Genomic DNA, 23147 nt, shown 5'->3' with positions numbered 1-23147 from the left:
GAAAAGAAACAGGCAGACAGGGAGATGTTGGTAAATAAGAGGAAATGCTTTAAAGTTCAAGAGGAGAAAGAACAAGTTAGTGGGAAAAAATAGATTGAGGTGATGGGGAATGATAGAACCAGTGTGAAACTAGAGTGTTGGGGTGCTGCTATAGATGCTCAAAGTGTGAAGGGGAGTCGAGCTAGGGCTAAATTTAGTCAGTAAGATAGAAGCGAGGGAGGTGGTGTAGTTACTCTGTGACATGAGGAAGAAGAAGAAGATTGGCTACCGCCGTGGATGACGGTCTCAATCCATTTCACTGTTCTTTCAGAGGTTCCACACTGTCACTTCCAGCACTACACCCACTACAGGTAACCCCACCAAGAAAAAGTGTCGCCATCCACCCTGTGATCCCTCTCTCACTGCCCGCCTTCTCTTACCTCTTACCCCCTCGCACCCCCCCACAGCTCCCTGGCCCCCCCCCCACAGCTTTAACCCCACCGCCCACAGGGCAGTCTACCAGCCCCTCTGCTCAGCACACACTCACACATACACAGACACTCGGGAGGTATTTGTTGCCAAGGTAACACCGCAGGAGAATGGGCGTCACCCTAGAACAGTTTTCCAGGTGGCGCGAACATCATCGCAAAGGTGTTTGGTCTTCGTGTTTTTAGCGGGTTGCTAAATATTTTGTTTTTGAGTCGATGACTTTTTATCCATTTGAAAACGTTTTTTTAATGATTCTGGAAGAAAACACACCAAGGATAAAAATTATTGAGATGAGTAATTTTTGAGGAAAAAAAAAACAAAACAAAACAAAAAAACAACTTTGTTCCAGGTCTGTTGCTATGGTAACAGCATTATGTGTGGCTATGCTTATGCCATCTCTATTTGAGGCAAAATAGTGGGAGGAGAGTGCACGGTGAGGGTCAACGCCCCCATTTGCAGATCAGAACGCTGGCCGGCGTTTGATTGGTGGTTATCTTCCGAACAATTATGGTGTTTGCTGATGACATGCGGAGCTGCCGGAGGAGGGTGGGGGGGATCTGCGAAGCCTCATCGGCTGGTCTCAGATGTGGTTTGAGCACATTCTCGTACAGACGTCATGACTTATTTATATGGTTCTATACAGTATGAACAATAATGTAGACGCAAACAAATACTTGCTCTGTTGCTACGTAAAGATGGATAGTGGAATAATGGCATCCTTAGCTTCTCTGTTCTTTGCATGCGAGTCTCTACCATTGACACATATAAAGATGGATGACAAGACTAAAGCTGAAACATCTCAGTTGCCCCTCGGTAGCTGGCTGCAGGGGAGGTCATAAATCCTGTCCCTCCCTGGTAACAGATAGGACATGGCCCAGACTGCTAATAGTACACATCAAATAAATTTTTCCAAAAGATTGATTCTGTCATTTTTGTTCATTTTTATCATGTTGATGTGTGTTTCTGATGAAGAAGTTATACAAAGCTAAACAAGGGGGTTTGATTTATAATGATTGATAGCCCTCCTCGGAATTAGAGCCTGATATATGTTGTCTGATGTGAGCCGATTTTACGTATCAGATTAAAGAAATAGTTATTTACCAAGTTGATTATGTCACGGGAACACTGCATGTAGAGCCAGAATATTTTTTCAAATATTAACTTGTTAGAGTTTCTGGAACAGTGGAAAAATTAACCAAAACTGCTGTGGTGTGCTTTTTGGTGAATTTTGTCTCAGCCAAATTTGAATGAAATATATTTTGTGGTGAAAGTAAGGGCTGTTTGTGTTGTGTTGTATTTGTTTTGGTCTGAGATGCTGCTGATCTGAACTGGTGAACACCAGCAGTGACAGTGAGTCCTGCTATGCTACTTTAAATCTGCATTTGACTTTATCGTGAGCGAAGAAATCAGCTCTATGCTTTATTCCTCCCTCGTCTCTTCCCCTCACCTGCCTTCTCTCTGTGGTGTGACCTCACCTGACCAGTATAAAGCATGAGCACCCAGTCTGACACACAGGCTCCCGTTTCTTTAACCCCCACCCCACATCCCTCCTACTGTACCTCCACTAGTTGCCATACACTATTATCTTACCATTAGCACCGGTGATATAGTATGCATTACCTCAGTACTAAGGGTATCACTTCAGCAAACTTAAAGGTGCTCCAGTACATACACATCAGTATTTTTTTTGAGCGCTGTCTCAATATTGGTAGGGACATCTGCTAAACCAATTTATGCCGAAAAAACATAACTGTTCTTTTCTTCCATCACAAATGAATCAAAACGCAACATCCTCTGCAAAGGGAAGCCATCATGTTAGGAGTAAACGTGGTCATTATTTTGAGAAAAATGGCAATAACCATGTTGCTGTATTAAAACTGTAAAGGCCAGTCACAGTGATGTCATCATACCAAGGTATTGAAATCAATAGAAGTGATTAACAGATGTAAAGGTGCCACAGCACTGGAGCTAAATCAGCCAGGCTAATATTAGCTCATTGGCGTACATGTTGGCTGATAAGCAAAAAAAAAAAAAGAAGAATTCAACTGCCAAACTAGGAACCAGGTCATTTGGAGGCAGCGTTACAATTACAGTTTGTCAACCAAAGAGAATTTACAAGTTGATTCTTCAGCTGTGAAATAGGGCTGCACAATTGATTGAAATATTATCCAAATCACAATTTCCGAATCGCAGAAGCTGTTGAGCAATTTTCTGATAAAGGTAAAATGTGTGACAAATCAGCATTATGATGAAGTACTTTGGAGCTGCAGCGATGGCCCGAAAGAAAACATGTTTGTCTGGCACAGATCCCAACAAATGTCACCGCATCATGGTTTCTTCAGTGAAAATAAAAAATTGTGATGCAAAAATGAGCATTTCTGCTAATTGTGACTCATATTGCAATCATAATATCCGTCAGAATAATTGAAATCTGATTCTTTACAACATTTTGTGCAGCCTCACGTTGAAATGTTACTATGTTTCTTGGTCCCAGTTCTTCTTAAAAAGTCTAATCCAAGGGATCTGTATCAATATTATGTGTTTATTTTAAAATTATTATTGACCCACAGTCCTAAATATCGACATCAGTATCAACCTAAAAGATCTCAGTATGGTCGGACTATACGTAAACTTTTTGATGAAAGAGTCAGTTTGAATCAATATAAAGTGTATTCATCAGTAAATATCCCAAGTTCCATTAGATGTGTGTGCCTAATTGGTAGTCAGACACTTTATAACTATCAACTCCTCTTTGCTTTTGCCTCCTTCTGGATCAAGGTGACAGGGGTACAATGTGTGACGCAGCCATGTCAGGCTCTGCCATATGCTTATTCTAATGCATTAGAATTCATTTAGCTGTGACGCCTAATAAACTGTCTCACCTCTGCGATTGGTGCAGTGTCCCAGTTCACCTAGAAGTCATGCTGCAAGATAACAAGGACATTAGGATGGAAATGCAGTGCACATAAGTCCGCAAATTGTTGTTTTCCCGACATTTCATTTCAGGTGTTGTTTCAGTATGTTTGGACATGTCTTGTGGCAATACCGTGGCTTAATTTTTGGAAGGATTTGTGCAGTGCGTTTGTACATAAGAGATGAGATGAGTTCAAAACTCTTGTGCTTGGTTTACCATCGGACATTAAACTTTAATCTCTGTTTGATTAAGCTCAATAAACTACACATTATGAAACAGCTTCAGTATGGCAGACAACCCTATCCCTATTCAGTCCACACACAAGCTCACCCACTCCAGTGGATGCAAACACTAAAGGGTCATCTTTTGTTCCTCCTCTTTACTCTTCTATGGACTTGTCCCTTTACTTTTCACTGGTTTAACCACTAACTCCATCTTTTCTTTGTCTCCTTTCTCCTCAATTCACTGCTGACGGGATCCTAACCATTTAACAGTGGAGAGAGGTGGGAGTCAGCTTCACACTAATATCGCATTTGTGTGTGTGTGTTCTGAAGTGTGTCAGAGAGTGTAACACAAAGCAGCATACTGTATGTGTGTACAGCATATTTACTGTAACATAAGTGTAAAAAACTTCAGCTGTCTTATAGCGTGGGTGTGATGTGCGTTCTATTACATCGAAGCTTGGAAAGCCTGGCGAGGTGACTCAGTTTGTCAGGCTCCGGGGGAATATGATTAGTATTCACTGTAACAACGCTATCGCACTTTCACTCCTGCCAAAACTTAAGTCTCCTTTTGTCCTCCTTCCAGCTGCTACCCCTTGGAAAAAAAAATCAGGTATGCTCTGGTACACTCTCACTTAAGGCATTGTATTTATGTCCGTCCAAAATGACTTGGCACTCACTGCTCAGTCACTTATTGGGGCTTATTCTGAGTTTCTTTTCTTGTAGAATTCGAATCCTCACAAGTTACAGAGAAGAAGAGGACAGTCTATCAGATGGCTTTGAGTAAGGGAGCTCATGTTTGTCAGTGGATGTTTCCTGAATGTCTTGCTCTCTTTCTCACCCACCTTCGTCAAGTGTGTCCCTTTCCACACATTGTTTCTGTCATTTTGGTGCTGTCCATTTTTCTGTTTCATTGCTGTATGTCTCTTTCTCTCTCTGTTCCTTTCTGTCTCTCTTTCTGTCTCTTTCTCTACCTTTTTTTTCTCTCAGATAAACTAGATGAAATTCTTGCAGCAGCTCAGCAGACAATCAGCACCAATGAGGCGCCGGGGACACGGGGACAGGGGCCAAAAAGAGACAGGGGGCGAAGCTTCTATGGCAATGAGGTGCGTATTGTGAAACATGCTTCCGTGATTTACCTGTGGCCTGACTTAGCTCCACGGCTAACTGAGCTAATTGTTCACGGCAGCTACTCACTACTGTCAAAGACAGATACACCAAAGAGTAGCAAGTGAGTAGCAGTAATCCCTTATGCTGACCCTATGTTTTTGGAGCTGCATTTGAATCTGGCCATTATTTACACCTTTAAATGTGGTTTAGGCATTATTTTTGACCATTACAGTGAATCAGTCGTGCAGTGGATTCACTCTTAGGTCCTAAAATACTGTACATTTGAGTCTAATTTTTCTCCTGTCCCTGTCATTCGGATACTCCTTTTTGCCATTTCAGCCAAACTACGGGGATCAGTCCGGGATGGGGATGATGTCGTCGGGGCTGGGCCTTGGCTATGACCGTGGCCAGTACACCTCAGGTCACGGCCCACCGCACGGTATGCTGCGGCAGAAATCCATCGGTGAGGCTGTCTGTTTTTTCTGTCTGCCCCTCCATCCGCCTGTCTGTCTGTCCTCTGAACCAGTAGAGGTCTACAGTGTGTTGACCTGTTTGTGTGTGGCCAACAATGTTTGTCTGTGGCCAAAAATGTGCGCACTTTGCATCTGTATCTGTAGCTAATCGTACGTTATACACTCACCTGTCTGAGCTACTATACTTGTATTGTAGAAATAAGATGCTTGTTTGTCGTCTACTCACCCTACTACTATTTGTTATATGCAGTAGTGCCGCTAATCTCCTTGTTTATCCTGATGGCTTATTTTCTGGTTTGTTGCTTACTAAGGCTTTTCTAACTCTTCCCCTGAATTAGTCACGGGCTCTCTGGTGACCAACAAAGAAAAAACTGTTGTGTGATGCTGCCCAGTTGCTACTTGTTTGTGGAATATATAGCACTAACTGACTTACCCACTAACAGATGAGATCTGAGGACAGACTTGCTGACAGGTAGATGGGCAGGCAGATTTAGACAGACACTCTCATAAATTACCCTCAGCTTCTTTTTTCTGGCTCCATTTCCTCTCTACTCTTACTTGCCCTAGAACTTTTCTTCTTCCCTTAATCTAACTCTACACCATCTGCAAATCTCTATTTCATCCCAATTTGTTTTTTCTTCATCTGTGAATACTGTACTGCAGGGGTGCCTGAGGAGGAGAAGCAGTTCCTGCATCCTCCGGCCATGAAGTTTGCCCGTAGTCTGTCCGTGCCCGGCCCAGACGACATCCCTCCTCCTCCCACTACAGCTCCACCAGACCCTCCGTTCTCCTCTGCTCCGCCACTAGGTTGGAGAACGAAGACATCCCAGCAGCCCTCTGTCTCCGTGTCCCAGTCAACATCGACCTCTGCGCACTACCAGCCCTACTCCCAGTCAGTGCACTTCACCCATGGGGGCAGGGAGAGGGCTGGTGGTTCTAGCACTGGCCCTAGTGGTGGAGCAGTGGACCACACAACCCCATATGCACATGCTGCTTCCCATACTGCTCAAAGCAGGACTGCTTCGCGGAAGGTTGCCTACACTGGGGAGCCTGTTGGAGCTGGCATAGGGGCTGGTGGAGGGGCTAAGGCAGCAGGTCTTAGGAGAGGCTATAGCACCGCTGTCCCCCCATCCAGCATTGCCACTGTGATGCCCCAGCAACAACAGACCACCCAGAGTCAACCCCAGCGAGCAGACCGCAGTGCAGCTGGGGCTGGAGCAGGCGGTCCTAAAGGAGGGGCCCGGAGAGGTAAGGGCCCTCTGGTAAAGCAATCCAAGGTGGAAGACCTGCGTGCAGGCCAGGGAACACTAGGGGACAAAGGCTCGGTGGAGAAAAGCTCCATACCCATCCCCACCATTATCGTTAAGGCCCCTTCAACCAGCAGCAGTGGACGCAGCAGCCAGGGCAGCAGTGTGGAGGCAGATGCTCCTGCATCAGGGGAGACAGATGATGCCAAAACACCCCATGGTCCTCCTCCTTCCACCCCTGCTCCACAGCCCCCTGCCCCACCTTCCATCCCAGCACCACCGCCTCCAACTTTGCCTTCCATGAGAGCCCAGGATAACCTGGACTATACCAGCCAGTTTGGGGCTGCAATTGTTGGCGCAGCTCGTCGAGACAGGGAACGGTTTATTGAAGCCCGCAGAAAGAGTGCCTCCTTATTCATGTCTGCTGAGGAGGATGTGAGTCTTGGAGGAGTGAGTGATGGAATAGGAGGCGTATCGAGGACTCAGGTGTCACAGCAACAGCTTAGCACACAGGCTGAAAGTTCATCAACACGACTGCGTCCATCCAAGTCTATTGACGAGGGCATGTTCTCTGGAGATACTTTTATCCATCACACCCGCAGTATGCCTCCAGCCTTTGGCTTACCTGAGTACTCCTCACATGCCCTGGACTATCAGCCTAAGTCTGTGCCTACTGACTTGTACACAGCGGCGGGCAGGCAGCAAGCACCCTCCACCACCACCTTCATTCACCCTCTCACAGGAAAGGCTCTTGACCCCACATCGCCACTAGGGCTAGCCCTGGCTGCCAGAGAGCGTGCTCTGAGGGATGACAGCAGGTTACGAAGGGGAGCAGAGCACCATTTCACCCGCCAGATGTCGAGTGTGGTGTTCCCTACGTCTATTGCCAGCTCTCAGCCAGTGTCTTCTGCTGGCCAGTCCTCCAGCTCCTCCTATCTGGTCACCTCGTCTTCTCTGGCTGCCACGACGGCCACAGTAGGTCGTCCACCCTCACCCAGAATCCTCAGAGGAGTAGGGAGTGTGTGGAGTGAAGAAGGTAGTGGAGGTGAGAGGGAGAGGGAAGGCGGAGGGGCTCGTGAGGGGCTAAGAGTTCGCTTCTCTGAGGACAAAACGGTCCACACCCACCACTACCAGTCTCAGCCCTATCAGCCAACCTACAAGGAGAGGGAGCGGGAAAGGTCAAGGGAACGGGAGAGGGAGCTGTCTAGAGAAAGAGAAAGGGACAAAGAGAGAGAGGGTTACATGAGGAGGGCAGAGCAGGCTGCTGCAGCCGCTGAAAACTCTGCTTTGCAAGCATCCCAATCTCAGCAGCCTCGTAGACCCTCTTTTCTCAGGATGGAAAGTCAGGCTGATGCCTATGTCTTGTCCCTCACCCCTCCCTCTCCTCCACCTACTGGTACTCAGCAAACAGCAAACACTACTGGGAACACTAGCAGTGGTATGATGGTTCTTCCTCCCCCTGCCCCCTCAGTAGATGCGGACGATGAGTTTGTCTATGCTGACCCCCTACCGCCTCCATTAGAGTTTGCAAATAGCTTTGACAGGGGAATAGGGAGAATATCAGGGTACTCACAACATGGGATGGTGGCCAACAGCCTGGCCTCCCGCCAACAACAGGTCCCACCCCCTCCACCACCTCCACCTCCTCCACCGCCACCACCTCCTCCACCCCCCCAAAAAGAACCATTTGTAAGCGGGTTTCCTGCTCATACACCCCTGCCATCACCTCAGGCTGGGGACTCCACTGCCTCCAGCCTCACGTCATACGACAGTGAAGTGGCTAACCTGACTCAGTCTGCTCCTTCCCCATCCCAAACATCGCCAAACCCCCAACATCCTCCCTCACCCTCTACCCTGCAGCCAACCTCGGGACCTCCGCCTCCCCCATCTGTCTCACCACCGCCTCCTCCTGGATCTTATCATAGACCCTTTTCAATGTCCCACCCTCACCACCTTTACAACAGCTCTCACACTCCTGGGCGCTCTTCCCCCACACCTCCCCCTCACACAGTCGCTCCTCCCCCAGCCTACCGTGGCCCGCCAGCGCCCTCCTCCACTGCTGCCACCTCTGCTCTACAAAGGAGCACTGCCTCACATGCCACGACCGCTAGCTGTGCCGCTACAACCACCACTGCTGCCACCACAACAAGCACCTCCACTCAGCTCTACCATGAGCGAACACACACCACACATACATCCTCCACCTCCATCATGGGCAGTCGCAGGACGGGGGAGCACCACCGGCCTCCCCCTGCTACAAAGAAAGGAGAGTCACAGGAGACAGTGGTTGACTCTGGGATTGAGGAGCTGGACAGCCGCAGCAGTAGTGACCACCACCTGGACAGCATCCTGGCTCTAAGTGGAGCCAGGGACAGGCTGGACCGTGGGGAGAGAGGAGGTGGGGCAGGTGGACGGATGGGAGTGGGGGGTGGGACAGGGGAATCGGAAAAGGGAGGAGATTTTCTGGAGTCTTACATGAGCTACTTGGATGGACAAACTTTTGAGATGCAAAATGCCACAGCTGCAGCCTCCACCTACCCCAAAGCCAACAGGTTCAGAGAGGGAGGTCGCTCCAGTGATGTGCACAGACAGACCAGCACTGCGCCTGCTTCCTACCACTCCCACAGACGAAGGGAAGAGCCGGAAGAAGAGGAGGTTGAGGAGGGAGTGACAGAGGATGAAAGTGGCCAGGATGGGTATGGGATGAGGGACATGCAGAATTTGGGTCGTCCCATTTCACCATACTTTGACCGTCCACGCACTCCTGAGATGAAGCCTCACTGGAGCGAGGGGCAGATGAGTGGGGATGGCCAATCTGGGACACTTTTAGAGGGAAAAAAGGTTTACCCACCTGCATCCAGTATGAAGCCCAGCATCATAAACGAGCTGAACAGCAAACTGCAGCAAAGAGGCAAGGAAAGCTGGAGCAGCCAGAGAACACTGAGCAGACACAGGTACACATTAGTGAAAACTCTAGCTATATGTTTTTCATTGCACAGCATGAAATACATTTGTTTTTGTTGTTGACGCACAGCATTGCCATTCTACTCGCCAGTGTGAAAGTATCAGTGAGTTCTTCTAATTGATGTTCAAACCTTCTGTGAAAGACTGTACTGCCTTTTTATGTGTTGTATAAGTGTTGTCAACTGTGTAAAACTCTCTTTTATTTTTCTGGCTTTTTCCATGTTTGTCTCTCAGAAGCAGAAACAGGTAATAGAGCCACTTCCAAACTCCTCTATTTCTGTCAGGGAGAACATAAAACTTTGACATATGCTTGAATTTACTGCCTGTTTTCAGACAGTAAGGAAGGGGAGAAAAAAGCTTGTAAAAATTGAAACAGCACAACTAATAACCAATCATACACAATAAAGATGTTGACAGAATACAAATATTTTTCATCCACAGGTTCTTAAATTAAGTTTTACCAAGGTTTCCTTCAAAGGGACACTTCACCCCCAAATAAAAAAACCCCATATCTCTCATAACTGTAGTGCCTTTAATTTAATGCGATTATTTAGTCTGAGTTGCTGCGTTTTGGAAATATCGGCCATAGAGATGTCTTCTTGCCCAAGCACCATCTAGTTTGATATGATCAACCTGCTGTGTTTGTGACAGCATGGATGCAAACCTTACTGGTGTCCTCTTTCAATTAGTTCTCAGTTAGCTTAATTAGCTAGCCCTTTGTCTATAAATATATACACACTTATGAGGCGATATGGTTTGGGAGTGTAGTTCGGAAGAAAGGATATAGCTCCTACATGAATAGGACTGTGGATTATCTTGAGTAACCAGATCATGATTTCTTGAGAGAGATATTGCTCTACAGACATCTCTACTGATAGCTTTAAAACTCAGCAATTCATATCAATCAATCAAGATGGATAAATAACATTTAAGGTAAGAGGCAAATGTGTATTTTTGACATTGGGGTGAACTGTCCCTTTAATGTGTTTGCATTTTCATTGTATTGTTTTCTGTGATGCTTTTATCTTTACATTTTCTCTTGCTCTACATTCACAGATTTTCAGAAGACTCAGCCTCAGCTCTGAGCCCCCCTTCAGCTCGATCCCAATCACCATCTCCAATCTCCTTATCACAACCATCGTTATCCCCGTCGCCCACCCCTGCGTCCCAGTACCCCAATTGGGGTCGATCCCCATCTCCTCAGCCTCCAGCTGCCTCTCAGCCTCCACGTTCCCATTCCCCACTGTCCCCGACATCTTACGCCCCTTACCCAACCTCCCCCAAACACAGACCTGTCTACCGGACCAAAGCCCTAGAATTCCAGTTCATCCCCAGTCGTGAGTCCCGTAAAGCAGAATCACACATGCTCCAGCGTAGGCGAGCACCTAGCCCCCTCATCTCCCCTTCAGAGAGGCCGAAGCTGGGTCCACCGCGGCCATCATCTCTTCCCCTTCTCCCCACCACGCCCCTTTACAGTGCCATCTACGACCTCCGAGGTTCAATCACCCCGCCATCACCGGGGAACCCTCTTGGAGACCCATACTTCTCACCCTCTCCTCCCCTGTTTGCCCCCTCTGGTGCCCCTCCACCTCAAAACTCCAACTTAGTTGTGTCCAGATCCCTTTCTCCAACTCACTTCCTGTCTGGGACATCTTCTCCACCCCTGCACCCTCTCCCTCCGCCCACCTGCCTGAGTTACCCTCATCTACCCCCTCCTTCCCCTACGAAGCCTTTTGCCTCCAAGCCGCTGCCCTACTGGACCAAGTATGACGTTGCAGACTGGCTGGGATACCTGAACTTGGGTGAGCACAGAGAGCGTTTCCTGGACAACGAAATTGATGGCACCCACCTTCCCTCCCTAACAAAGGACGACTATCTGGATTTGGGTGTGACACGTGTAGGCCACCGCATGAACATAGAGCGGGCCCTGAGGACCATAATGGACAGGTATGGCAGCAGTTGTACAGGCTCAACATGACTGACCACTTATTTCTTAGATTGGAAGAGTTGCAAAAGATAGTCAGCACAGACGCTCCTTAAATGTGTTCTGGCAGGACTAACTCAGTTATTTGGAATATTTACAATTGATACATGCATTTCTTTTTCATTTTCTAAAATTTTCCATTAAGTTATTTTTACCTACAAGTGGTGAAACCCAACAGTTAATCTCAATACACTTCATGCACATCTGAGGACATCTCTCTTTACGGCATGAATTGTGCTCCCCTTACAGTACATGTGAGAGGAATTAATCAGAAGTAGTGTGTAGCACTGGCAGACCATTGTACTGCTGTAAATAGTACCAGCAGCAAGAGGTATTATGCACTGCTTCTCCACACAGGTGGAGAATAAACTGATTAGATTTTGGAAATCAGATGTCAAGGTCACTGTGACCTCACAAAACACATCTATTTGAGCTATCGTCGTAACCAATGTCTCAAATGTAAAATCTGTTGTCAGTCATTGAATATGTCACAACCCCCAATTGGGGGACCTTGGGGTTTTTAACCCTAACCGTTAAGACATGCAGAACAACCATGGAGCCACTACTGCACTAATTTGATATAAAATAGTCATATTTTATATCAAATTACAGCAGAAGCTGGGCTACAACCTGTAAAAAATATGTTTACATGACCTAAACACTACTCAAATAAACTAAACGTCAAACTTCGTGAATCACCCTAACCCTAGAAAATTGGCTTGGGGCTTAAAAGGTTAATTATTTCTCACTTAAAATAGCATGAGTCACACAAGAGAATTAATCACAACTATATACCAATAACAATAACAATATAGTACAAAAAAAATATTCATTATCATTTCACAATCACCACTAAGGATCACTTGTATCCTGTGCTTTCTCTTCTGTCCGCAGGCTGTCCAGCAGCCCATTTCCTATTTCTGTACTCTCACCTCGGGATGGACAGACTGAGAGGAGGAGGGACGACGGGAGTCGGAGCTGAGGTTGCAAGCGCAGAAGCAGAATGAGAGAGAGAGAGGAAGAAGGAGGGGTTGGAGTCAATGAGGGAGGAAGACACAACTGCTGCTATCCATGGTGGATTCATATAACAAATGAGGAGCGAACAGATTTCACACAGAGAGCGACAGAAAGGGGGGAGTCAAGTCCCAAAGGGAGATGGAAACACAGGGACAGAAAAAGGGCTGACGATCCAGAAACATACCGGCTGGCGCTCCCCAGTTGTGGCGGGCTGATTTACACGAGTACACTCCCCCCACATGCATGCACGGTCACACAACAAACAACAAACAAACACACTTTCATACCAAGACACTATGGCTACAGCAGATATTAAGAGGGGAGAAAAGTGATGAACCAAATACTTGAGAGGAACAATCAAAAGCCAGTTAGTTTTTTTTGTTGTTGTTGTTGTTGAAAATTGAAGAAGGGTGTCCATCATCATGCAGCCATCTTGTTTTAGTCCTCTTAACCCTCAGCCGGCTGGTTAAATCTGTTCAGGTTTAAGGGTGAAATTTACGAAGAATACAATTTAGAGTGCAACGAATGAGACACCCTCCCTGTGTGAGTGGACGTTAAGTTTTAAAACTGAGTATTTGAGGTTGAATGGGGGTGAATGTCTGCAGGAGTGAGGCTTTGTTTTTCTGGTGAAAGCAGGATGACGCAGGGCAGAACATCATGACAGCCTCCACATTTTTCAGGGGAGACGAGTGCGTAGATGGAGAACTTGTGAGGAGGCTGGATGTGTGTTTGGCTTTGATTGGTTTTGTCTTGTTTTTACCTCACCACCTGTAGGGCTCCGTCCTCACTGCAGGTCCTGTGATCAGGATCATATGTGTTTCTCTATAGCTCTTTAACATCTTAAGTCTTATAATGACATATATACAGACTGGTCACTGTATCACAAATTTGTAGCAAAAATAAGTGCCCAGACCAACAAAAAAAAAAGAAAAGAAAAAAAAAAAGAAACACACTGATACACACTCACAGGCACCCAAGATACTACTATACATGCCTGCATGCATACACCAACATGTAGACACACACATACACACAAGCACTTACAAGTGATTGTGTTAGAGTTCATGGGACACCTCATATATAGACACACACTATATGTTTGGATCCAAGATGTACTTATACAAGAGGGGACAGACTGTGATTTCAACTGTTAGACGGGATACGTGACAATGTGAAGAGAAATCTCCCCGAGGATTTTATTTACCGGTAAAGACTTCCTCAGCGTCGAGGCAACTGTTGTACACCAATTCAGACCCTCCGTCCCAAGGGAAGACTGGACAGGAGAGGGGAGGGGAAGAGGAAAAACTGCCATTTTCTTGCTCTTTCCCACCCAATCCCCCCTGCTCCTTCCAGGAGTGGCCCCCCCTCTCTCTCGACAAAATCCAGGAGGAACCAAGTGACAAAAGGGGATCTGAGAGAAACGCTTATATCAAGTTTTAATACTATGATTGTTCTTACAATTTTTAAACTTTAAATGGGAATACTGGAATACTGATATTGATATGAAGAGATTTATTGTTACTATTTATCATTACTATCATCGTCCTTACTGTTATTATAGATTCAGAGAGTTCCTGGCTTCAGCTGTTGGCGGCTGAGATGCAGTCAGTGTATTTTCTGATTGTAGTGAAGATAATCGTGCTGGTTATATATATATAAATATATGTATACGTAGGTATTTTTGAACTGAAAGATGCATTTTATCTCTTGCACGGCACTCTTAACATTGCTTCTGTGTGAAAGGAAGCACTGCAACTTAATGTGAAGCACATTTTACAATCACTTCCTTAAACCTTCTCTTCTCCGCTTTTATTTTGTCACACTAAAAAAAAGCTTTAATCAAAATTCCATTTTGACCGTAATCGATATGAAATATGATTTCGATTGTTGCCACTTAATTATGCAGATACTGGAAATGTAGCAACTGTTGCTCTGCCCACAATACAAACAAGTGAAAATGACAAATCACTTTATTTACAGTGACACATTTTTTTCAATCCTGGATAACAGCGACACCCTTTTGATGGATCACGTCCACAAAGTCTTTTTCCATCTATTGCACTTAAGTCCTTTCATTTCCCCGTAAGCTTCCACTGCACATTTACATCTCATCACAACCTCAGTCCTGCTTTTCTCACTGTTGCTGAGATCGACTATAAGGGCTCTCTCATGACCTCTCTACCTTGAACAACACTTCACCTCTCCTGCTGCTTTCGAGTCCTCGAACACATATCAAACGTGCGTTTTTACATCGGGGGGGCGTTGACGGGCCCTGCTACGCCAAGTCTGTTTTTGCAAAAAGATAAATGAGTTTTCATAGATCATGTCGCTCAAAGTGCACACACGCGAGTTACAAATGTGAAAAAGCAAAGGTCACAGAGGACGATTTGTCCGTGTAGTTGCTTTGTACTGGTGGTCAAGGAGAGATTATGTTTGAGTGCAAGGGAAATAGCAATAAGGACGATGAAAATAATGGTCATCTAATTATGGTTTAAGATGTAAAAAGAAAAAAAAAGTCTCAAAAAGTTCTAAAGAATCTCTGTCTTCCAAATAATGTTTAACATGAAAAGGTACAATGTATTTATTTAATCGTTCTGCTTTCTATACAGTTCGACCCGTTCTCTGTATCTGCCCCCTTCCACTGTTAATGACCTGACAGTATCAACAGTCTGTTTTTCGCTCGACGTTTGCATCTCCTTGTTTGTACGAAGCACCTTCTGCACTCGCTGACATGTGCCAGTGTGCTCACAGCTCATTGTTTATGACCAGCATATTATGCAATGACCCTATTTCCATTAGCAACTGTGGCTTTTTTCACATTTACGTTTAGAGGTTTTTGAAGTAATTTTCAGCCAGAAAGGGGCAGTGTCTGAAAGCACGAACGAGCAGAATGTGGCCGAACTCAACTCCACAGCCAGATTCTACTTGTTCCCATCAGGTCTCTAAAAAGTTTTCTAGTGTAAATAGGGCCAATTAATAACTCTGGATAAGAAATTTTGACAGCATCTCTTGCTGATACAGTGATGTTTTTGTTTCAATCGTTTCTTTGCATTTAGAAGTTCTAATCGAGAGAGTGACGGCTAGTCGCCGCTGTCAGGAGAAAAAGTAAAATCTGAGGGAATCGGTCTGACTCTATAGAAAGCATTTCTTTTTCCTTTAAGAGATCTTTTAAAAAACGAGAATATGAACTGATGAAAGGTAACTTACAGAATATATATGTATATGTGATATGCATATACACACATTCATATAAACCTATATGAATTTCAAATGTTTTAAGAGATAATAAATTGTTAGAATTATAATAAAGATACAGAAACAAAGTTCTAATTTATGTTTTTGTTTTTTTCTTGAATGAAAAATGTGTTTTATTTCCATCTAACAACAACAAATACATTATTTTTATACAATACATTTTTTTTTTCATTCAAGATAAGGCTTTGTTGAACCCTGTTACAAATTCATAAGCTACTCAGTAACATATGGAGCACTTATAACTGTCTGCCTTTGTTAGTTGCAATCTGTGTTCTTAAACGTACTCCAATTGCTGATACTTGAAAAAAAGTTGCAGTATCTTGACATATGATTTTTGGAAATCTCAAACTCACCCATTCGAATAATACTCTGGTAAAAGCCTTCAGTAATATCTAATATTAAGTGAACTTCATAGTATCAAAAGTAATTTCCTGGGAATAAGTGTTCTTCATCGATAGTGCAAGTAACAGGCTGACCAATTATTGGATTCCATATTAAGCATTTCTCATTTTTTACTGGTTAGTTCCATCACACAGTTATATATTTGATTGCCTAGAAGTCAATCTAAAAATAAATTAGTTCGGCTGTTACTATTGTTGTCAAATTAATATAGTACATTTACCTTCAAAACGCAGTGGCCTGGAAGGATAAAGTTGCAGAAAATGGTAATACTCTAATAAATAAGAGTATTTCTACTTTGAAGAAGTAGTTTGTTCTTTGTACTGTATGTTGTCTAATATGGACAACGGAAATGGCAACCTTTTTATCACAAATCACAAGGCAAATAATGGGCGTTCAACACTACAAAGGTTTTTTTAAAATGACTTTATTTACATAAAAATGTCAATATAAAAATGTCAACAAGACAGAGCTGTTTACATCATGCGTGGGTCAAAAGTGTGCATTCATCCTCCGGACGACCAGAAACTGTATCTGTCTGGTCCGTGTTATCTAAAAGGTTGGGAACCGCTGTTGTAGGTCCCCCTTTTTCTGCCAAAACAGCTTTGACCCGCAAAGGCATGGACTCCACAACACCTCTGAATGTGTGCTCCAAGATGTTAGCAGCATCCTTTAAGCCCTGTAAGTTGTGAGGTGGGGCCTCTATGGACGGGACTTGTTTGTCTAGCACATCCCACAGATGCTCGATTGGATTGAGATCTGAGGAGTCTGGAGGCCAAATCAACACACTGAACTCATCATTGTGTTCCTCAAACCATTCCTGAACTATTTTTGCAGTGTGGCCGCTTTCTGCAGAGGACCGTGGACAGCATTGGCAGTCCGACCGATCTGCGGTTTCGCACCCCCATACGCAGCAAGCTGCGATGCACTGTGTATTCTGACACCTTTCTATCAGAACCAGCATTAATTTTTTCTGCAATTTGTGCAACAGTTGCTTTTCTATGGGATCGAACAACACAGGCTAGCCTTCGTTCCCCACGCGCATCAATAAGCCTTGGGCGCCAGTGACCATTTCGTCGGTTCACTGGTTGTCCTTCCTTAGACCATTTTTGGTAGGTACTAACTACTGCAGACCGGGAACACCCAACAAGACCTGCAGTTTCAAAGATGCTCTGGCCTAGTCGCCTAGCCATCACTATTTGGCCCCTGTTAAAGTCGCTCAGATCCTTACACTTGCCCATTTTTCCTGCTTCCAACACATCAACTTCGAGGACAAAATGTTCACTTGCTGTGTAATATATCGGACTCACTGAAGCAGATGATGTGTGCTGGAGGATCCATACCTGAATAACAGGAACACAGCAGTCAGGAAAAATAATCCTAAAAACATAATTATAAAACTACAAGATTAAAAAAATGTAGCAATCGTCTCCTCAGACTCTGCCTTGTCAATGGCAGAGCTGCACTTCTGTCAACACCAATTCTCAGAGCCCAGTGCAATACATCACAAGAGATAATTCAGAGGCTGCTATTCAAGGCCAAAAGATGCGATGACACAAACCTGATGTACAGCCTACATCTTCGCCTTCTTCAAGACCTGAAAAAAAACGAACAAATAAAGAATTAATGTGTTATTACTCTAATAGTTGCCCACCATTAGTTTGTTTTCTCCTCAGAAACTCTGGCTTGTCAGGGCCAAAGATGCACTTTATCGCCATACAGACTCAGAGCCCAGTGCAAGTCATCAGGGGAGAGGGACAGCTAAATGAATCCTCACTTCACTACAGTAAACATCTCTTTAAACTTTACAGTGTCAACTTTCAACAAAGACTTATTGTGGCAAGATGGAGCCTTTCACACTCAAAGAATCCCATGAGCACCACTAACAAGGACTCTTCAAGCCTGCTCATTGTCTATACAGCACTTTATCTACTTCTGCTTAATTCAAAATTCTATGTCTTATGAGTTCTGCACATTTAATTAGACTCATAAGTGTACAATCGTGAGCATTCATTGCCCTCCACTGGCCATTGTTCAGAACTACACCTTTGTCGATTATGTAAAAATGCATTTAACTTATTCATTTAATAGATTTTTTAAAACTGTCTGCCTTTACAGTTGGTAGAGGTGATCAGAGCATCTCTGAGAAAACATTGCTTTTACATACCTTTAAAACTCAAGCTGAGTCTAGTCAGCGTGGTTCCACATGTTGAAGTGGCCTGAAAAGAACAGAAGTATGTGTTATTGTGTTGTCATGACCAGACCCTTTGACCGTCACTGGTTTGTTTTCTCCTCAGAAACTCTGGCTTGTCAGGGCCAAAGATGCACTTTTGTCTTCATACAGACTCAGAGCCCAGTGCAAGTCATCAGGGGAGAGGGACAGCTAAATAAATCCTCACTTCACTACAGTAAACATCTCTTAACCTATGTACGAGAACTGGCCTGTAGCCATGTATGGACTGTATCAAATTTGAGGTACAGTGTAAATGGTTAATACCAAACATTTATGCCTATGATACTGCACATTATGACTGGTATATTAAAGAGTTATGATTATAAAACATGAGACAGCAAAACAGCAAGACTGCAGCCCCTCTGCTGTAGTCCACCACCACCTCCTTTATTTTATAGTAATCAGCTGATATAATATTACCATTACAGGACAAAAAGTCAATTGAGTTCTTATATACTGTATAATTTTGACTCACAAATTTTACGGTGAATCCGTCTTAACATGGTCTGACCAGCAGGTGATGTGTGCCGGAGGACCCATACCTGGAGAAACAGGAACACAGCAGTCAGAAAATTAATTCAGAAAAAGTATAAATATGAAGACTACAAGGTTTAAGCAATTGTCTCCTCAGACTCTGCCTTGTCAATTGCAGAGCTGCACTTCTGTCAACACCAATTCTCAGAGCCCAGTGCAATACATCACAAGAGATAATTCAGAGGCTGCTGTTCAAGGCCAAAAGATGTGATGACACAAACCTGATGTATAGCCTACATCTTCGCCGTCTTCAAGACCTGAAATAACAAGAAGCAAGAATTAACGTGTTGCTTTTATTCTATTTTTTGCCCACCACTGGTTTGTTTTCTCCTCAGAAACTCTGACTTGTCAGGGCCAAAGATGCACTTTTATCTCCATACAGACTCAGAGCCCAGTGCAAGTCATCAGGGGAGAGGGACAGCAAAATTAATCCTCACCATTATCAACATCTCTTAAATGTTACAGTATCAGCTTTCAAAAACGATGCAATGTGGCAAGATGGAGCCTTTCTTTCACACTCCAAGAATCCCATGAACACCACGAACAAGGGCTCTTCAAGCCTGCTTTTAGCACACAACCCCATTTTCCTATACAGCACTTTATCTACACTGCTGCTTAATTTAAGCATTTTATTTCTAATGTCCTCGACATAAGTGCATACATGCTGTTACGAGTGTAAAATCATGTGTTCATCTCTGTCCAAGGGCCACTGTTCAGAACTACACCTTTGCCAATGATGTAAGGATTCAGTTAAGGTTTTCATCAAGATTTTTTTTTGTCTGCTTTCACAGTTGGTAGAGGTGATCAGAGCATCTCTGAGAAAACATTGCTTTTACATACCTTTAAGACTCAAGCTGAGTCTAGTCAGCGTGGTTCCACATGTTGAAGTGGCCTGAAAAGAACAGAAGTATGTGTTATTGTGTTGTCATGACCAGACCCTTTGACCATCATTGGTTTGTTTTCTCCTCAGAAACTCTGGCTTGTCAGGGCCAAAGATGCACTTTTGTCTTCATACAGACTCAGAGCCCAGTGCAAGTCATCAGGGGAGAGGGACAGCTAAATCCTCACTCACTGTTTAGATTACAGTTTATGAAATAACCACATGATCATACCTGCGAAGTTAAAGTCATACAATCAATCAGCTACGTTTTGCTGTTGTTGACCTTGAGATAACTGACTACCTGTAGCTCATCTCACTGCTAGCTACCATGCTAACGTAACCTGAAGCCTTACCACGTGGAGACAGGGTTAGGGTTAGGGCCACATGGCCACATGCTTCGAGTCGTGGCAACACATCACTGTGTTCGGCATACAATTTATCCACAAAATATTTAAGCATAAACCAACAACCTTTCACAAACAACGTTGTTTCTTAGCGCTAGTTAATCAAACCGTAGCAGTTAGCTTAAATCAGTTCACAGGGAATTCATATCTTTTATCATTCACAAATCCCAAAGGAGGTACGTCGTGGTAGTTTTATGTACTCAGTCATTGCTACGACACTGTACTAAAGCTATTTTTATATATTTCACAAATACAAACTTCACAGTGAACGCTTACCAGATTCGCCTGCAGCAGACAGCAGCAAACTGACCGCCGCGAGCTAGCGCCGCTTCTTTGTCTTCTGAAAAATGGCGGCTGTCAGTCTGTTGAAGCGCACTGGCGCCTCCTACCGGGCTGGAGTGGAACTGGACGCAGCACGTTAAAGTTTAAAATCTCTCATCATTTCATTTTAAAAACAGAAAAAATAAATAATGTTCAAGACAGTTGTGTCTTGGACTCTTCCACGTGGACTCTTCCGTGTACAAGCAAGTGCAAGTGTTGAAAATCAAGGCAAACACAATAGCATAGCAATACTTTTAGATACAAAACAAGGGTACACACAAGGCAGTAACAATGCAATGGCAACTCTTCTGATGATAGTCTACACAGAAGTGTAGATGTACATAAACACTGTGAAAACATGACTTAAAGGTCACTGGTTCAATTCCCCTGGTCTGCATGTCGAAGTGCTCCTGATGTGCTGGCCACTGCCATCAGTGTCTGAATGTAAATATCAATTACTGTGAGTCGCTTTGGTCAAAAGCGTCTGTTAAATGCCATAAAATGTAAATGTAAATGTAAAACAGGCGACCTGACAGAGTATCGACCTGTCAGAACTGATGTGTCAGCACACAGGCCCCTAACACCCTCACTGCTGAGAGTGTTGACCAGATGTGTGACCATCACACTGTGTTCACGACACTCCAGCACCCTCTTCTCTGACACCACTCACAAAGAATCCCCCACAGAGCCCGCCTTCCCGATAAGCTTGTTGATACGGTTGGCGTCGCTGACCCTGGCCCTGCCGCCCCGGCACACAACAGCCTCTGTGTTCACAGCCTATCAGTGAACATTACTGTACCAACATATCAACAATGAAAGCAGCATGTTTACATTTGTACTGCACGTTTTTGACACGTTATTTTCAAGGTAGGTCTGTTTTTGCAGATGCAGGAACAAGGTCTGACCAGCAGATGTCATCGTATTAGATGTCACATGCTCCAAAACAATCAATCATTTTAAACACAGCTACATGTGGTTTAGCACTTTGTAAAAGCTCTCTCTCCAGTCAACCATTTTCACTGAATGGCTGAGGACATGCTGCAAAATGCCTCTTGCCTCTAGCCTGATATTATTCATCCTATTCTGCATGAATCTCTAGATGAACACTACAGTAGGTTTCACAGCAAACTGCTGTAATGATGCTTTGCAATCTGTGATGGGTTATTATTTGGGATATTACAGTAAGGTTCTGTGAATCTAAATTAAAGTGGCATTTGGAAGCGACTGTAAAAAAGTAGAAATGGTGCATTACAAGTAGATGCAATAATGAAGGTACCGCACCATGCAATAATTTAACAAAAACATACTGTAGTTTAACAAGAAAGTACACTACCTAACATGCTGAAAGGCTGAAAGGCTAACAACAAGCTAACAGGCTAACATACTTACCAAAGGCTAAGAGACCCACCCATGGTCCAAGAAGGTTCACAGGCTAACAACCAGCTAACATGTTAATGTGCTAATATGCTAGCACCATAACAAATATGGTTGGATTCATGTGAAAACACAGTACAAGACTGTAATTTTGTGTACTGGAAATGTGTATATTTGCTAATTACAGTATTGTAATGTAATTTTACATCAAAATACATTGTGTTTACAGTAGAATTGTGTCTGACGAAACACATAAGCATCAACAATTTGTTAACAACATCATTTTAGCATCTTTTTTAGTCCACATTTGCACTTTTCTTGGTATGATATGACATAACGGGACGACATTAAAGTATATCATGATTTTGGTGCTTGAACCAAAATAAGAAAGAATATCTTTAAACTGGGATGATATTCTCTTGAGCAAAGTTTAAAGATGTTTGTACATCAATGCATTTTAACAAGGTAAACATTCAGCTACTTAAACACGTCAGGATTAGTGTGATTCTTTATTTGAAAAACTGCCTAGAATAAAGAAGGCTGCTCTTGATAAAAAAATGCCTTTGTTTCCTATCGGGCTTTACACTTTGCCACAACATGGTGCATCTCTACGTAATGCGACAGACATTATTCCACTTGTTGACATCATCTGTTTCTCACTGCTGTCATCATTTTTAATCACAGGATCTCACAGTGTTGTCATCATGTCTACTATCTTTGACAGATTTGATTATAGGCTTGCTCACGTGGGATTGCTGTTCTCTGGGAGCACGCTGTAGCTGGGGCGTAAACATTTCGACGTGTAACAGCTGTGTATTTACATGACATGTTCTGGCAAGGGGCGACGTTTCACAAGTTCAGCATAGCATTCAACAAGAGGGGGCTCTTGTACGTGGGCTCTGGCTTCAAAGAATTTCTGACTTTAACGCACACACACACACACACACACACACACACACACACACACACACAGAGGCACATACACACCGGATGTGTCCTCCAGCTGTGGAGGCAGGCCTACCAAACTATCCCGAGGGAATGTTGAAGGGAGGAAAGAGGGAGTATGAAGACAAGCACAGAGGGGATGGAGTTTCCCTTATCTGGTCATGCTGCTTCATGCTTCTTTGATAAAAGGTAAAACACGGTTAATGGACCAATTAACACACACACAGATACATGCACAGACTCTGGCCGCGTGACTCAGTTACCATCTGATTCACCTCACACACACAAAACACAATAAAACTCCTCACTGACACAACTCTGAGGGAAAAAGAGAGAGAGAGAGAGAGAGAGAGAGAGAGAGAGAGAGAGAGATCTATCTTCAACAAGTGGTGAAGTACAAAGAA

At 44.1% G+C, this 23147-nt stretch overlaps 1 protein-coding gene and 6 non-coding genes across 12 annotated transcripts in view; 1 reads left to right on the top strand and 6 right to left on the bottom strand.

Annotated features, from left to right (window-relative positions):
• Positions 1-13893, top strand: part of shank1 (SH3 and multiple ankyrin repeat domains 1) — an 81660-nt gene extending 67767 nt beyond the window's left edge. For 2 of the 6 annotated variants that reach the window (XM_037088257.1, XM_037088256.1), the window contains exons 20-28: positions 3877-3885; positions 4190-4216; positions 4330-4386; positions 4594-4709; positions 5053-5176; positions 5850-9387; positions 9632-9643; positions 10454-11344; positions 12276-13893. In XM_037088257.1, the coding sequence (XP_036944152.1) occupies positions 3877-3885; positions 4190-4216; positions 4330-4386; positions 4594-4709; positions 5053-5176; positions 5850-9387; positions 9632-9643; positions 10454-11344; positions 12276-12363 (4862 nt within the window). In that variant the 3' untranslated portion in view covers positions 12364-13893. The remainder of the gene's footprint in view (positions 1-3876; positions 3886-4189; positions 4217-4329; positions 4387-4593; positions 4710-5052; positions 5177-5849; positions 9388-9631; positions 9644-10453; positions 11345-12275) is intronic. The other 4 variants (XM_037088261.1, XM_037088259.1, XM_037088260.1 and 1 more) reach the window with 4 other exon arrangements.
• Positions 13894-17478: 3585 nt separating this feature from the next.
• LOC119014857 lies at positions 17479-17568 on the bottom strand. Its single transcript, XR_005073096.1, has one exon. It is a non-coding gene; the product is annotated as a small nucleolar RNA SNORD88 (small nucleolar RNA).
• A 149-nt stretch (positions 17569-17717) lies between these two features.
• LOC119014855 lies at positions 17718-17808 on the bottom strand. Its single transcript, XR_005073094.1, has one exon. It is a non-coding gene; the product is annotated as a small nucleolar RNA SNORD88 (small nucleolar RNA).
• Positions 17809-18338: 530 nt separating this feature from the next.
• On the bottom strand, positions 18339-18430 carry LOC119014854. The gene has a single exon (XR_005073093.1). It is a non-coding gene; the product is annotated as a small nucleolar RNA SNORD88 (small nucleolar RNA).
• Positions 18431-18905: 475 nt separating this feature from the next.
• Positions 18906-18995, bottom strand: LOC119014858. The gene has a single exon (XR_005073097.1). It is a non-coding gene; the product is annotated as a small nucleolar RNA SNORD88 (small nucleolar RNA).
• A 148-nt stretch (positions 18996-19143) lies between these two features.
• Positions 19144-19235, bottom strand: LOC119014856. Its single transcript, XR_005073095.1, has one exon. It is a non-coding gene; the product is annotated as a small nucleolar RNA SNORD88 (small nucleolar RNA).
• Positions 19236-19778: 543 nt separating this feature from the next.
• LOC119014852 lies at positions 19779-19870 on the bottom strand. The gene has a single exon (XR_005073091.1). It is a non-coding gene; the product is annotated as a small nucleolar RNA SNORD88 (small nucleolar RNA).
• Positions 19871-23147: the final 3277 nt, after the last annotated feature.

The sequence above is a fragment of the Acanthopagrus latus genome, chromosome 23 (genome assembly GCF_904848185.1).
Source record: "Acanthopagrus latus isolate v.2019 chromosome 23, fAcaLat1.1, whole genome shotgun sequence".
Taxonomy (NCBI): Eukaryota; Metazoa; Chordata; class Actinopteri; order Spariformes; family Sparidae; genus Acanthopagrus; species Acanthopagrus latus.
This window is presented reverse-complemented; position numbering and strand designations above follow the sequence as displayed.